The sequence below is a fragment of the Carettochelys insculpta genome, chromosome 8, assembly GCF_033958435.1.
Source record: "Carettochelys insculpta isolate YL-2023 chromosome 8, ASM3395843v1, whole genome shotgun sequence".
NCBI classification, from domain to species: Eukaryota; Metazoa; Chordata; order Testudines; family Carettochelyidae; genus Carettochelys; species Carettochelys insculpta.
The window spans coordinates 13,416,902-13,431,960 of NC_134144.1; the positions used below are offsets into that span (position 1 = coordinate 13,416,902).

General features: G+C 45.1%; 1 protein-coding gene across 1 annotated transcript in view; it reads left to right on the forward strand.

The window, feature by feature from the left end:
- LOC142017062 (uncharacterized) overlaps positions 1-15,059 on the forward strand; it is a 33,937-nt gene that overhangs the window by 3,163 nt on the left and 15,715 nt on the right. Inside the window, exons 3-4 of the mRNA XM_075001681.1 lie at positions 6,706-6,774; positions 14,684-14,848. Coding sequence (XP_074857782.1) covers positions 6,706-6,774; positions 14,684-14,848 — 234 coding nt within the window. The remainder of the gene's footprint in view (positions 1-6,705; positions 6,775-14,683; positions 14,849-15,059) is intronic.

Here is a 15,059-nt window from a genome sequence, read left to right on the forward strand (position 1 = left end):
CTGTATATGCTTCCTTTTATTTGATTTTTAAATTGTAACTATGTGTGGGAAAAGTGTGTGGCATCTTCATCTGTTGTAGTTACATGTTTTGTATATTCTTCTTCCATGCTTGCTAATACACTGCTATAAAACTCTAGTTTTGGAGATTTGTGAATTTAAATATTTATTTTCTTTCTTCACATATGCAGAAAGGCCGCTTCACTGAAATATGTGCCATGAGGATTGGAAACTTGGTAGGATTTCTTTGGTGAAAATTACAAAATAATGCACATCGGTGACTTCATGTCATTGCAAATTAAGTTTAATTGTATACTGACACATGTATATAAAATGACCACTTCCAGGAGTACTCAGTGTTAAAGTGACTAAAAAGAGAAAAAAAGGTAGTGAAAGAAAAGAATGTTAAGTAGGCTCCCATTTTTGGCTGGACTCAATCATCAGAACACCAGTCAGGTCGTAAAGTTTACATATAGTGCATGGGCATTAGTTTATGCCCTGTAGTTCTAGCACAGCCTGATGGACGTAAGAAGAATTGGACTGATACTACTGATAATAAATTTAGAAAAATTCTGAATAATTAGAACATTTCAGACTTAAAATTATCAGGGAAAAGTAACTCACAAAAATCCATTATTGAAAACTGTGTATGCTAGCCAAATTTTTAGGCTATGTTAATTTTCATAATATTCTGAACCACCTCCAGTTTCTGCAACACATTAGTTTGTAGGCTTGGCGGTGCAATTCAAGCCAGGATTGAGATTGTGGCACCGTAGGGCCTTCCCATGGCATAACACTTCAGGGCAACGAAAACTCCTTTGAGAGGAACCCACACATGGCCACTTGTTAGCCGATGGCCAAGGATGTTTGGTGAGGTGCCAGCTATGCCCGTTTTATACCATCCGTGACTTTAACCGCTAGGACGCACTGTCCCTTCGCAGCGGGCAGCCCGGGCTAGGCTGACGGATGCCCCAAGGTCCTAACCACCCGTGACTTTAACTGCTAGAGCTCAGAGCTCCTTCGCAGTGGGCAGTCAACACTGACTGACAGGTGCCCCAATGGCAGCACTAAGAGCCTTTCCACACCCGTGACTTTAACTGCTAGAGCTCAGAGCTCCTTCGCAGTGGGCAGTCAGGATTGACTGACAGGCGCCCCAAGAGTTTGCCCCGTGGAGGTGGCACAACTCAACGCTAGGCTCTTAGTACTCTCACCTAATGGCCAGGCTTTATAGCCAAAACGGCTGAGGTTCTTTAATTGTGTTGGCTGCTTTACAGTAAACCAGAGAAACAAGTCAGGCTTATGCACAAATGGTTACCAAAATTTATTAAACTAGATTCTAATCATGTGGTTACAAAATTGCTAGTGCCTACTTATTTAAATGTATAGATGTTACACACACAAACAAGTTACAAAGCTGAAGCCACAATCCCAAAGAAAGACAACAAAGTATAGAGCTCTGTTTCAAAATATGTGTACACTAAAGATAGGAGATCAGGTGTGGGTGCTTCTTACCCTCTTGCATCTCTCGATTCCAGCGGTGCCAAGCCAGGATCGGTCACTCAATTCCGCGGAAAGATGAATAAGGGACAAGGCTCAGGGACCCTCTTAGCTGCAGAAGCCTTGGGAGGCTGTCACTTATCTGACCAGCAGATAGATAGTGAAAAGCACTCAAAAATCATGGTGCTGTAGGTCCCATACTTATACCTCTGTACTCGTTTATTCTCTTTCTCCTTTCTTATGCCAAATTGGGGCTGGTCTGTCTGGGTGACACCAGCTCTCGCAAGAGTAGTTTACACTTGCAAGGGAGAGAAACAATAAGTTTCGACTACTGGACATTCTTTTATTAGGGTAAATATTTTCCCACCTAGGATGTGGGTGTGTGTGCATCACGTTATTTAGTAGGGGCTAAGAGCCATGTCTGTCACAGCTTCTCTGTCTGCTGTGAGCCTAATCGTTGTATATGTTACCAGAGGCACATTGCAGCAGCACACCTGTGCTTCTCACAGCTTCAAAGGCTGTGCTGGAATTTGTTAAGTGCCCTGTTGTTTTGGCTCCCTTGTGTTCCCAGCAATGCTGGTCTGAGAGGGGGCTGGCTGTCTGGCTACACCACTGTATCCACAACACTGGAGAGTGCTGAGTGGAAAGAGGGCATAGCGACGATGGTCACTGCACCCCCATGCAGACTCTTTTGGTGAAGCTGCTATGGAAACCTTGGCAGAAACTAAGTTTGCGTTCCCATGGCATAACCTTGGAGGGAAATAAGCAGGAACAACAATGCTTGCTTTTTCTCCATGATGAATATCACCCTGTAGGTTGCATAGGTGAATCTAGCTCATTGTGTCTATGCCATAAAAAGACTACAGGCTATTAAGATTGATATAGTCATTATATATGACCCATAGCAGTATGAAATAAAGTACATACAGTATATGTTACTTTATGTACTCTTAAACACATGCAATGTTTCATGAGAAGTTTAAAAATGAATTAGACAGATTAAACATTATGAGTTTTTAGTACATTACTCTTTTATAGGCAAAACCAATGAGTGAACACGGACTTCCAGAATTCAGTCCTCAGATGAATGTGTGTATTATCAGGAGCAATAGACAATGAAAGTAGACGACTTCTCGTTTGAGTGATTGTATTGGAAGTGTATGTGTGTTCGGTGCACTCAACTCAGAGAGTTACAGCTATGGGCTCCCATTTTCCCTTATGTGCAGAGCCTCAAAAGGGGACATGGTTGCCAGTTCCCTTTCAGTTGCTTCCTACTACTTGTGGTGAGAGATGGATTTCTCATCACTCTTGAGCTTCAGATAGTCAGCCTTTGATTACAAGCAACAATTCTTTAAGATAGGTATAGTTTATAGTAGATAGTAGATCACATTAACTGGGATTTACTGTACAGAGAACCCCAGGTATCGAACCATGTGCCGCACAAAAGGCTGTGAACCCTGTTAGTTGCTTGATCTGCTTAAGCAAGGGCCATACTGAGGGTAAATATCCTATTAGTTCCTCTATCCTGACAAAAATAAAGGAACAAAGGGATTTCTTCCTTAAAGTACATTGTTTCATGGAGGCCGTGCGTCTTTCCTCAGAGAGTGACCCTGAGACAAGAGGTCGAATAGTTTTTCTGAAGTACTGTCACACTGCTTCATCCACTAAGCTGAAATTGGGTGAGAAATGCTGCTGGCTGTCTCTCTTTTTTTCTGCAGCCTCCTTAAAACATTGAAAACTATCTACACCATCACAGAATGATGCACATTCCATGTCTCATTCTTGGCCTATCAAAAGGGCTCTGAAAAAGTCTTCTAGTGCTGAGTTGAGGTCTAATCAGTAGGCACTCACCAGCACCATCTGAGGTAGCACTATTAACTCCATATTCGTAGGTCTGTTGAAATGAATGTCTACACTTCTGCCAGAGAGAGACAACCCTTTCACTGTTGGGTGCAGCACCTTTGGTGCCAGTAGCTGAGCACTTATCTCCACAGTCAGTGGCATTGATGCCACAGGCTTTTTCATGGCAAAAGATCTTTTGTTTGTCTTCCAGGCTCTAGTTGCCTTGTCTGGTCCTGATCTCACTGGCCTCAAGTATATCAGCACTACCAGTCGCTACAGTTCTGTGACCTCTGTGACTTCTGCAGGGGCCAGCATGGCTGACCCTAGGTGATCCTGGCCCCAGCCACTTTGGCTGCTCCTGGAGTGGACCTAGCCCACATCCACACTGTCCTCTATTCTGTTAGCCCCAGGCAGCTGTCTCCAAGGGACTGCCTGAGAAGTGGTCCTAGGGGCAATGGGAGCAGATGAACCAGTGGCTTGCTCAAGGCGTTGGCTTCTCCTCCCTCTCGCAGCCACATCCACAACAGCCACTGTTTCCCCACCTTCACTAGCACTGGAGCAGGAGTGGATCCTGCTTCACTTAGGGCTTCCTAACAGGACTTCCTCCACCTTACACCTAATGTCACAGGACCCAGATCTCCTACCCCTACTGCTGGTGTTGTGGAACCCCAGAGGTTCCCCTGTTCCTGCAGTGCACCTTGCAGATTGAATCCCAAGATTCAATCAAAGGTATTATGGTATAAGTCATAGACAGCTCATGAGTCATAATTTTTGTTTCTTTTCCAAGAACAATCCATGACTTTTACTAAAAATACCTCTGATGAAATTGTATCCTTACTAATTAGCACAGCACTGGAGGTTCCATCTTCTTCACACATCAACAATAACTCAATTGTTGACATTGTGTCCTCCCTATTAGCTTCCAATAACATGGCCTGATAAATCATCAGTGTTGGTACTTTTGGGACAGCACTGTTTCACCCATAACTCTATTGATAGCTACTGGGATTGCTCTGCCATTCATTGAGGGGAGTAATATTACCTTATCTTCAGACATTGACCATGATAGTTCCCTGTATCTGTCAAGGTCTTTCGGATGACCATGCAGATCATGCTATAGGGATACACAAACCCAATTAGAACAGTATTATAAAGACTTCCCATTATGATGCCCATTTAAGGGGGTGGTTGCCCCTCACTGAGAGGGCTGAGATGGGAGCCTGCATCTGTGGCAATTAGTTGCCAATTAAGGACCAGCTGGGGTCGTATAAATGGCCCTGAGAGAAGAGAAGATGTTTGCTCCAGGGACACTACGGAACCTTCCTGAGACAGAGTAGAGCTAGGGAAAGGCAGGCAGAGATGGGGAACACTGGCCTGACACCACTTCCAGGCTGCAGGGTCTGAGACAAGACCTGAGGGTCCTAGGGCTGCAGGGGGGCAGCCAGGGCAGGAGAAGGCAGAAGATCTACACCCCCTTGCCAATGATGAGTGGCCATTTCAGACTGCAGTTTGCCCCTGAGGCAGGAGCTAGATGACAACTGGCAGGGTGGGAATGGGGGATTGGGATTCCTTGGGAAGGGAGGACCCCAGAGTGTGGGGGCACTGCCTTGGGCAGTACCCTGAGAAAGGGCACTTTGGTCTAGAAGGGACGTGGGTTCATTATGAGTGGTAGGGAACAAACGGATAACATCAAGTAAGAGACTGCCAAGAGAGGGTGCTCCAGGGGTTGGGTCGAGCTGTTTTCCAAGTGACTGGTAGGCAGCAGCATGTCAGTGAATCATGTCCAATTATAGCCCAGCACAGTGTCAGTACAAAGAATGGGCTGTCCTTGACCCGACTGGGCCTCTTAAACTAGTGTTTCTCAGTCTTTCCAGCCTGCTTATAGCCTTTCAGGGGTCTGATTTTTCGTGCATACCCTCATATTTGGGCCACCTCACTTTAAAGTTGTTGCTTACAAAATCAAACACAAAAATAGAAGAGGGTCACAGCACATTATTACTGAAAAATTGATTACTTTTCATATTTACCACATAATTACAAAATAAGTCAGTTGGAATTGTGTATATTTTACTGAACAGCACAAATGAGACACTTTCTATGAGATGTTTTATTTTGCACTGGTGTTGCTGGTGCTTTTTATGTAGCTGGCTGTAAAACTAGGCAAATATCTAGGTGAACTAATGTACCCCCTGAAAGACCTCTGCTTATCCATAGGGGTACACATACCCCTGATTGAAAATCACTGTCCTCGACTGCTCCAAGAAGATCTAGGTCTCTGTTGGTCCAGGAAAAGGTTGCCAGTTCAAGCACTTAAAGCAACAAGAGAAGATCCTCCTCCTAACCTGAAACCCTTTCTTTTTGGACCCCCACAGAGGAAGAGTATGCTAGAGAGAAACCCCTGGTTAGGCCCCCTCTGTATTTTGTTCTGTTCCGTAGGTGATGCTATCTCCCCAGTCAACCTTGCCCCCTTACTGAGAACTGTGAAGTTTTTCAAAACCTCATTAGGAGGGTGGATGCCCACATCTCTGGGAATACAACTTGTGCAAGACAATCCACAAACTAGTGAATATCTTACAAACCTCCATTCTGGGAGCAATTGTCCTTTCCATTAATGAAGCTTGCTGGATTCCCAAAAGACCTTTTGTGAGAAACTGGCCTCTGTCCAACCCACTGCCAAATGTGTGGACAGATGGTATCAGGATCCCCAGCAAGAATCTGGGGGTTATTTTTACCCACATTGCCTCTTCAGTGTTTGTTCAGTGGTCACTGTGGAAAACAAATATTCAAGTCAGTCGAGGGAGCAGAGCAGGCTAGGCTGGGTCACTCCGCTTCCCGCTGCTGATGAGTGCAGGGGCACACCCAATCCCTGCTGTGGGTGCAAAGCCTCTGTTATACCTGCTAGGCTACCCTGAGCCCTGCAGGGCTCCCATGGATGGGATGGCTCTATCCATGACCCTCCCACCTTCCCTGTAGCTTTGAGTTTAGTTTACCAACTGTGTGAAGGAACAGAGAGGGACATGGTAACTGCTTTGTACCCTCAGCTTGGTATGCGAGGATACATGCGCTACCTAATGTTATGAGGTACTAAAGTCTCTGACTTTGGCACATTGAGTGCATGGACACCCACAGGGGAATGAATTTATGCAGCACATCTTGAGGAACAACAGTTACTGTATAGGAAAGTAACTTGAGATATTTTTATCCCTAATAGGAGTTGTCTATTAAGTAATGTATTAATAAAATGGGTATGTGATGTATTTTTTCCCTTTACTTACCATACATGTTTGCCATGGAACTTGCTTGTAAGCATATTTTCTGTAACAATTAATTAATTGTTATATTTAAAAGAGAAAAATGTTTAATTTTCAGGTTTTCTGCACAGCGGAAGTGGAGTTTATGTTCTGCTATGGAAGTTTTGGATATGGCTACTCGCACCAGGTTAGGAGCTCTCTTTTTTCTTTGTAAGATCTTTGGAGTAAAGCTATTCCAGTCCAAAGCTCAGAGGTATACAACTTGCATAAAAAAAATGGAGGATATTTCTAAAACTTGGACTAATCCTTATGTGGCTTCCTTTTGTAAAGATTGAAGAAATTCTTTGATACAGTATTTGACTGAGACAAAGATAAAAAAAGTTGCATACTTAAAATTATATTAGATGCCCGCCCCATTAGTAAATACATTAGAACAGAAAACTAGGCTTTTCTTACTCTTGATAACTTTCACTGGCTGTATAGGCCCCATTCTGATAGGAGGTGTACAAATTAAAGCATCAGGTACCAGCCATTACTGACTGGCACATCCTCACAGCAACTGCAAGAATAAAAGAGCTGAAAACCCAAAGTACAGCATGATTGCCAGAGGAACAAACAGACTAGAAAAAAAAATCCAGCCATTATCCTGGTGAGACATCACCCAAGGACAACTCTGTAGAGATAGGATAATAGGACCCACCAGCTGAAAAAAAGCAAAGGAGGTAGGAAAGAGAACAAGGTACAGGAGGAGGAATTGTTGAGGACTGATTATGCCTGCCTAGTTTAAGGGCCATGACCTGGAGGCACATGGTTTCCCTATTAATCCCTCAACAGAGACTTTAATATTAAAAGGAGCTTGCAAGCCCCCTTAGGTTGTCTCCACCAGGCATAAGGGAAAACCTGTATACCACAGCAGGACTGAAGTTAACACTCTTCATAATTCAGAATAGGACTGCCATAGAGACTCAGCAAAAAGAGCTGACCATTGGGCCTCTAGACTGAGCACACTCTACACAATGCTCCATATGTCTAAGGAGAACAGTGGTACATCAGCACACCACCCCATCCATAGTATCAGAACTGGGGTTTTACTGTGTGTAAGCCCTCAGCAAGGCCTAAAATGGAGGAAGCATGCATTTTGCTAGTCCAGAAATGGACTCCTGCCTTGGATAAGCAAAGCAAAGGCACAGGAACAATGACTGATTCAGACCTTGATGATGCACTTATTATAGGCCCAGCAGCAGCAGAATGAGCTGAAAGCAGTTGTGATGTTACTGGATTGTAATATGAACATGCAGATCATTAATGCAACCACTGTTGTATGTTTACAACAACTCATGCACAAGGTGGGCCAAATTAGGTGTCTGTAATAAGCTTATGATTTGCTTGTTCTATTTATACTATTAGGATGCCTGTAGCATTTTGTATTTAAAGTTATGAGTATTAGCTATGAACTTGTATTTCTAATGGTTGCTTCTGGGCAACAGTAATAGGAAGCTTGGCCTTTTGTGAAAGAACTACTAATCAAAGAGAATAGGAATATTTGACTGACAGTGGGTGTTGGGAGACCTGGAGGATCCATCTTTTCTGCTCCTTTCCTGGTGTTGGTGTATAGGAGGAAATAGGGCCTCCAGCAGGCAGCCATAAAGTCACACATACCTATAAAATTTCATGGAAAAGCATTTCTACTCTGGAACTCAGAAGTAAAGCTTGATTTTTTTTAAGTGAATCTTTGAAAAAGGTATGAAAAGCCAAGATAAGCCAAAAAGATCATAGGAAAACCTGAATTTTTATACCTCCTTGTCTCTAATATTCCTTGTATGATTTGTCCCAAACTTTCTCAAAAGATTAGACTGGGATGTAGCATAAGACATTTCAGATAGGTTGGTTTGTTTTTGGTCAGATAAGGTTTGGTTTTGAAAATCAGTCTTCTAATCATTTTGATCTTAATTGGGGAGGAGCTAGCATCCTTCTATAATAGGAACCATGTGAGTGGGTTTTATAAAATATTTCAGTTGTCATACTGGGCAACTCACAAATTGGTTTCAGTAACTGGTTGATAAATTATTAGCAAAACTGTCTTAACCCTCACTTGTAGAGCTGTTGTGTATTTTTTTGTCTTCCCAAATTTTTTTAGTCTCCCTGATTATACTGAAAGATTCAGATATTTCCTGAGTCTATCTTATCATTAGGATGGAACTAGCTACAATACCGGTGCTATTTATTCAATATAATATCAGTGGTTTTCTTTTGTAGTTGAAATATCCTGAGGCAGAACTTCAGAAGACCATTAAACAGTCCATGTTTATTCGGATTCCCTCATCTGAAGACAGAACAGAGACTCAAAGGTTCCTAAAAATCATATTTGTTAATGATATTTAAAAATATCATGGACATCTGTGTGTCTGTCCATGTGTTGTGTATATGACATTTGACAAATGTAACTATTGCAAGTAAGTACCATTCATAAGTGCCTAGTTAGTAGTTCTCTTTTTCATCAGTTACAAATAGATTTTATAGTGTTTGTAGTTCATTTGTTTGTAGTTTCATAGTTAGTTTAATAGTAAGCTTACTTTGCCCCTCTGTTCCCCCTCCCCCAAGTTTTCCCCAAACACGGGGGCATGCCTCTGCCTCAGGAGTTTGTTGTGTGAAAGGTGTGGGAAGCATGAGGTGAACCTCACACTCTTTGTCTTAATTATTGGGAAGGAGGTCATCAGGCAGAGAAGTGGTCAACTTGCAGCTTCAAGCTTAGGCCTAAGAGAGAGCAGGAGTATTGTCTGAATCTCTTCTTAATGGCATTGGTCCTCTGCCCTCATCCAGTCGTGGGAATGACACTGGCAGCACTGGTGTGAGATGTCTCAGCAGTAAGGAAGGAGTCCTCTAAGGAGCCTCAATGCTGCTCCCTGGCTGGTAAAGCCAGTTCTTCTTCAAGTGCTTGTTGTTTGAGTTGAGCAGGGTGTGCGTATGCACACATGCACAGCTGTCAGAAAGATTTCCCCTAGCAACTACCAGTTGAGTCAGCTGGGGAGTCCCATGGAGTAGCACCTTTGCAGAGTCTATATATGACCCTTCTGACCTGGCACCCTCCCAATTCCTTTCTTACTGCCTTTGAGGTTATTTGTATTGTGGTTGAAGTACCCATTGCAACACCACAGCTCCCCAGCTTTCTTGTGTAAATAGTTGTATTTAGCATAACTGCTCTTTTTAGCCAGTCAGTGTTAGGTAGTCTTCTGGTAGGGAAGGTCTCTCCTTCTCCTGCCTTCTCCCCTAAGGGGGGATTAAGGGAATGAACAAATACCAGGACTTTAAGCAATGCAAAAGTCCATGCCAATGAGTGACCCTCATGACTCCTGTCTTCGTTATTTGGTGAAACTCATCAAACGGATAAGTGCCAGATCTGCAGGAGTTTCAAGCAGGGGATTCCTAAGGAGCGTGACTTTCAGGTCTGTCAGCTCCTCACTGGGTCAGCATTCCAGCCCATGTTGAAGGCTCTGCACCTCTTTCTTCGGTACACAGCACGCTGTCTTTGGCTCCGGGCCCAGTGCCAAAAAAGGGCTCATCTTGCTGGAGGCCTCTAGCACGGCACTGATCTCGCTTTCCGTTGTGCGCCTCCAAGATACCTAAGCCATTGGCACCAGCTGCATCAACCTTGGTGCTCTCAGGGCAGACAGCACCAGATGCTCCCGGGGCCCAGGATCCTGATGCCCCAGCATTATGCACACCAAGCCCCATCATCCTGGACTCATCCAGAAGTGATCCGGTGCCAGTTGACCCTTCATCTGTGCTTGATCATATCAGGCAGCATGGGAACTTACTGAAATAAGTTCCCTGGCGTATATTGAGGCCCCTGCACATCAGCACATCTGCAGGGGTAAGCCTGTTCCTCTAGCCATGCCTGTTCAGGCACCAGCGCCCAACTGCTTGGAGTCCTGCCCCTGGTCTGAGTCCCAGCATGGCCTTTTGTGGCAGCGTCGCTCTGACTCGTGGCACCAGTCGCACTCGCAGCTTCAATCTCTGTCCTGCTCAATGCCTGTCTGTTCATGCTTCAGGATCTCTGTCATGATCATGGCATGGCAGTGTTCTGGTTAAATCCTGCTTCACAGGCGTGCTTTGGGTCGGTGCGGCAGGTCCTCCTTAGCAGCTGCAAGCTGTCTACACGATGATCATATCTGGCCAAATGGATGCGCTTCTCCTGCTGATGTAGTCAGTGCTATCTTGTATCTGTGTCTACCTCTGTGCTGCAGGTGCTAGGTTATGTCATTTATGTGAAGCAGCAAGGCCTGGCTTCTTCCTCCCTAAAGATTCACCTGACGGCCATCTTGGCCTTCCATCCGAGAAGGGGCAGGCACTCTGTCTTCGCATACCTGTGGTGGGGCATGACCTCAACGGCATGGACTGCTTTCACCCACTGGTTCATCAGCTGGTTCCAGCCTACAATGGTGCTCTGGGTGTTTATGGGCCCCCCACTACAAACCTCTGGCCATTTGTTCCCTCCTCCACCTTTCCTGGTGGCCATCACCTTTGCCACAAAGGTGTTCAAGTTCCTGGCCCTCATGTCCAAGCCCCCATACATGGTGTTCCATAAGGACAAGATCCAACTCTGCCCTCTCCCATCTTTCCTGCCAGAAGTGGTCTCAGGCTTCCATACTAGCCAGGACATCTGCCTGCCTTCTAACCTAAACCTCATAGCTCCCAGTGGGAGCAGCAGCTGCACTCTCTCTATGTGAGGCGGGCACTTGCTTTCTGTATTGATGGGACCAAGCCCTTCCAAAAGACTTTGCAGCTCTTCATGGCCATTACTGATCACGTGAAAGGACTTACAGTTTCATCCCAGTGTATTTCTTCCTGGATTACTCCTGCATACAGACGTGCTATGACCTTCCCAAGGTTTCCCTGCCACCTGTTATAGTGCACTCTACACAAGCTCAGGCCTTTTCAGCTGCCTTCCTGGTGCATATGCCTCTCCAGGAAATCTGCTATGCTGAGACATGGTCCTATCTACATACTTTCACATCTCACTATGCAGCAATCTAGATGGGACACAGCCTTCAGGGCTGCTGTCCTTGAGTCAGCCACGTGTTGACTCCAACCCCTCCTCCTGGATTTGGCTCGTGAATCACCTAACTCTAATAAATATGAGCAAGCACTTGAAGAAGAAAAAGCAGTTACTCACCATTGTAACTCTTGAAACTCACCCTCCTGTCCCACTGTTGGAGTGGTCAGCAAGAAGGAACTGAGGAGATGTCACATCATTAGAGTCATATATATCATTAGAGTCATATATAGGCTTGGAAAAGGCACCACTCCATGGGGCTCCCCAGCTAACCTGACTGATGAGTACTAGGGAAAAATTTTCCAACTGCCATGCACACTCACACGTCCACGTGCCTAACTCGAATACATAGGAGCAACACATCCCGAAGGACAACAGTTACAATGGCGAGTAGCTGTTTTTTCCAACACATGGCACTGCTCACAGTCCCTGGTACTGTAAAAGAAGAAGGTAGAGAGGGATCATTCTCCTTCTATGAAGCCATGAGGAGATTCTAGTGGGGGGCATCCCGCATTAGGGCACCCAGGACATGGCCTTCAGGACCCAGCACCTTTGGTTATAGCCTTGAGGGGAGGTCCAGTGAGTCTGATGTCACTAATGTGCTCTGCTACACCATAGCCTCAATACCATCTATGGCAGAAGGGATGAAAAAGAAGTACTTTGTGTTGCAGAAAAAGTATAAACACCTATTTACTTGTAAGGAATGTGCTGGCAGGAACTCAGTGCTGCTGAAGGCTGGGAGGAATGTCTCCCCCAGAGATCATTTGCATGAGAATGCAAAGGTGTGCATATGTGATACCTTGCAAACAAAGCCTGATAGGTAGCAAGGAAGTTTTGTTTATTATAAACACATTGTTGTAAAATCACAATTTATGCTAACACTCAGTATAAGAACTGTGAAACCTCACCAATGCTTGAAGTCATTGTGGGGGACAGGGCGGTCATCATAATTACATAAGACATGCATGGCACAGGGCTCCCCTGTTCTAAAGCAGGAGGGGAGGGATACTGGTTGAACTTGCTAGCTGAGTGCCTTGGCCCTGCCTATGCCTTGGCAGTATAGTTTTAAGCCTGGTTTGACTAGTCCTCCCTGCATGTTAAAAGAGAGAGCTGGATACTAGTGTTGGTATTTTTTATGAGACTCTACTTTGGTAGATATTAAGAGCTGAAATTACAGAGCAGCAGCCAAGGCCACTAAGAGCTGAAATTACAGAGTGGCAGCCGAGGCCACTAAAAGCTGAAATTACAGAGCATCAGCTGAGGCCACTAAGAGCTCAAATCACAGGGTTTTGCTTCAGGCGAAACCCACAGCAGACTGCGTGACCAGCAGCCAGCCAGTAGGAGGAGCGATGGACAGACAGACAGCTCAGCCAGTGGATGGCTGGTAGGAGAAGCAGCTGCTGGCATGACCAGTGGACAGCTCGTAGGAGGAGCAGCAGATGGCGCAACTGGCGGACAGCAGGTAGGCGGAGCAGCGGATGGATGGACAGTGTGACTGGCAGCTGGCCAGTAGGAGGAGCAGTGGACAGCATGACCAGAGGACCGCCGGTAGGAGGAGCAGCGAGAGGCCAGCAAGTGGCAGTCAGAGGGAAGCTGTGGACAAGTGGACAGCTAGCACCGCCGTGGGGATGTGTCTGTGGACCCTGGGTCTTGGACTGCACCGTGCGAGGTACACCCTATAAGTGTGTGTGGGGTAAAGGCAAAGAGCCCTCAGCAAGAGACTTGGTTCTATAAAGTATTGGGATGGTGCCTTGTTAAAGGGGTTTCTCTCTCCTTTGTTTAGATATATTCTATATGTCACTGTGTAAACTTAGGTTAGGCTATTGTTATTAAACAAGCTGCTTCTATCTTAGACTCTGTGGTTGCGAGAGGGGAAGCGCTGCCTTACAGGCACCCAGCAGGTGGTGTGAGATTGTCCCAGGCCTCTGGGTGGGGGCTCGAGCTGATTGGTTGCATCACTGACAGAAACCCCTAGGAGCTGAACACCCCTAGGCACCTGGCATTCATAGAAGGGTTACATACTCACTCCCAACCTGGGACTCCAGAAGTGATTGTGGCAAATCACAAATTGTGGAAGAAATAACTGGGACGTGCTCCGAAATCAAGGGACACTAGGGCCATCTCAAGGACGGGCATGAATGAGGCAACACACCCAGTGCCCCAAGGACAGGGCCGGAGGCAAACTCTCCCATGCCACAGACCCTGCTCCAGCCCCACTCTGCCCCCTTGCCCCACTTCCTAGGAACAGGACCTGGGACATACTTAAGGCCGAGGGTCAGGCACGGTGGAGGCAGCAAGGGTGACCATCCTTCCCCCTCACTCACCATATGGGCGGTGGGAGCAGCAGCCTGCTCCACTTTGCTGTGCTGCACTGCCCTTCTAGCCTGTTATGCCTCACTTCTCTGCACTGCTAAAGAGCAATTAGGACTCCTCTCTCTCCCCACCCTTTTCCCCCACTCTCATGGGGAACAGAGGTTGATGACTGAGTTGGGGATGTGGTATCATGACAATACATGTTGAAAATGGTCAGAACCATCCATTTAATTAAGAAACTCATTATCCCAACATGTCTGTGTGTCTGCTTGTGACAGTACTATCGCCATGGCCGTGCAAGCTGAGGAAATGGCTCCAGAATGCAAAGCCAAATGGCAAACATTTCATAATTTAGAAATACATTAATGTACAACCAACAAATTGGTGTTCTCAGTAACACAGTATGCCCTGGACATAACTGCTGCGATTGTTCTGAGTATTCATGACGCATGAAAAATACCATTTTTTAATCATCTGATAATAGAACTTTACAAAACAGAATTTTATTAAAATTATAAAATGATATTTCTTTTGGCTGAAGGAATGAGAAATTTCAGACTAAAGGCTATTTTTTGGAAGGTGTGAGATGATTACACAGAATGCACTCTTAACCATAGCTATTACATTGTTTTTATAAAGTAGCATAGAGATTATTCATTGTTTCTGTAAAGATGATTTGTGCATTACCGCTTTCTTTTACTGCTGATCTTATATTGAATTGTTTTTGCAGTAATATTACCACATCACAACACACGGGATCCTCAGGATTCTTATCTCCTGAATGGAAAGCGACAGAAGAGCCTTTTGAGAAGGATATTCCTACAACATCTCGCGTGCCTTCTGATGGTCTAGAAATGCTTCAGAGCATGCTGACTAGAGTGTTTCCTAGAAACAGGCAAGAAATATGCATTTTTATGCAGAGGATACAAAATGGATTCATTCTTATTTAACTTGTACACTTCAGCCTTATTTTTTTCTTTTTTAAAGTGATAGTAGTTTGGATGTGGGAGTATGAGTAGATGGGAGTTCATTTTGTTAATTACTGTTTGTGCTTTTATGCTGTGCAGAAGTATGAACCACCATCTGCAAGGGTGGCAGCCCGGTCA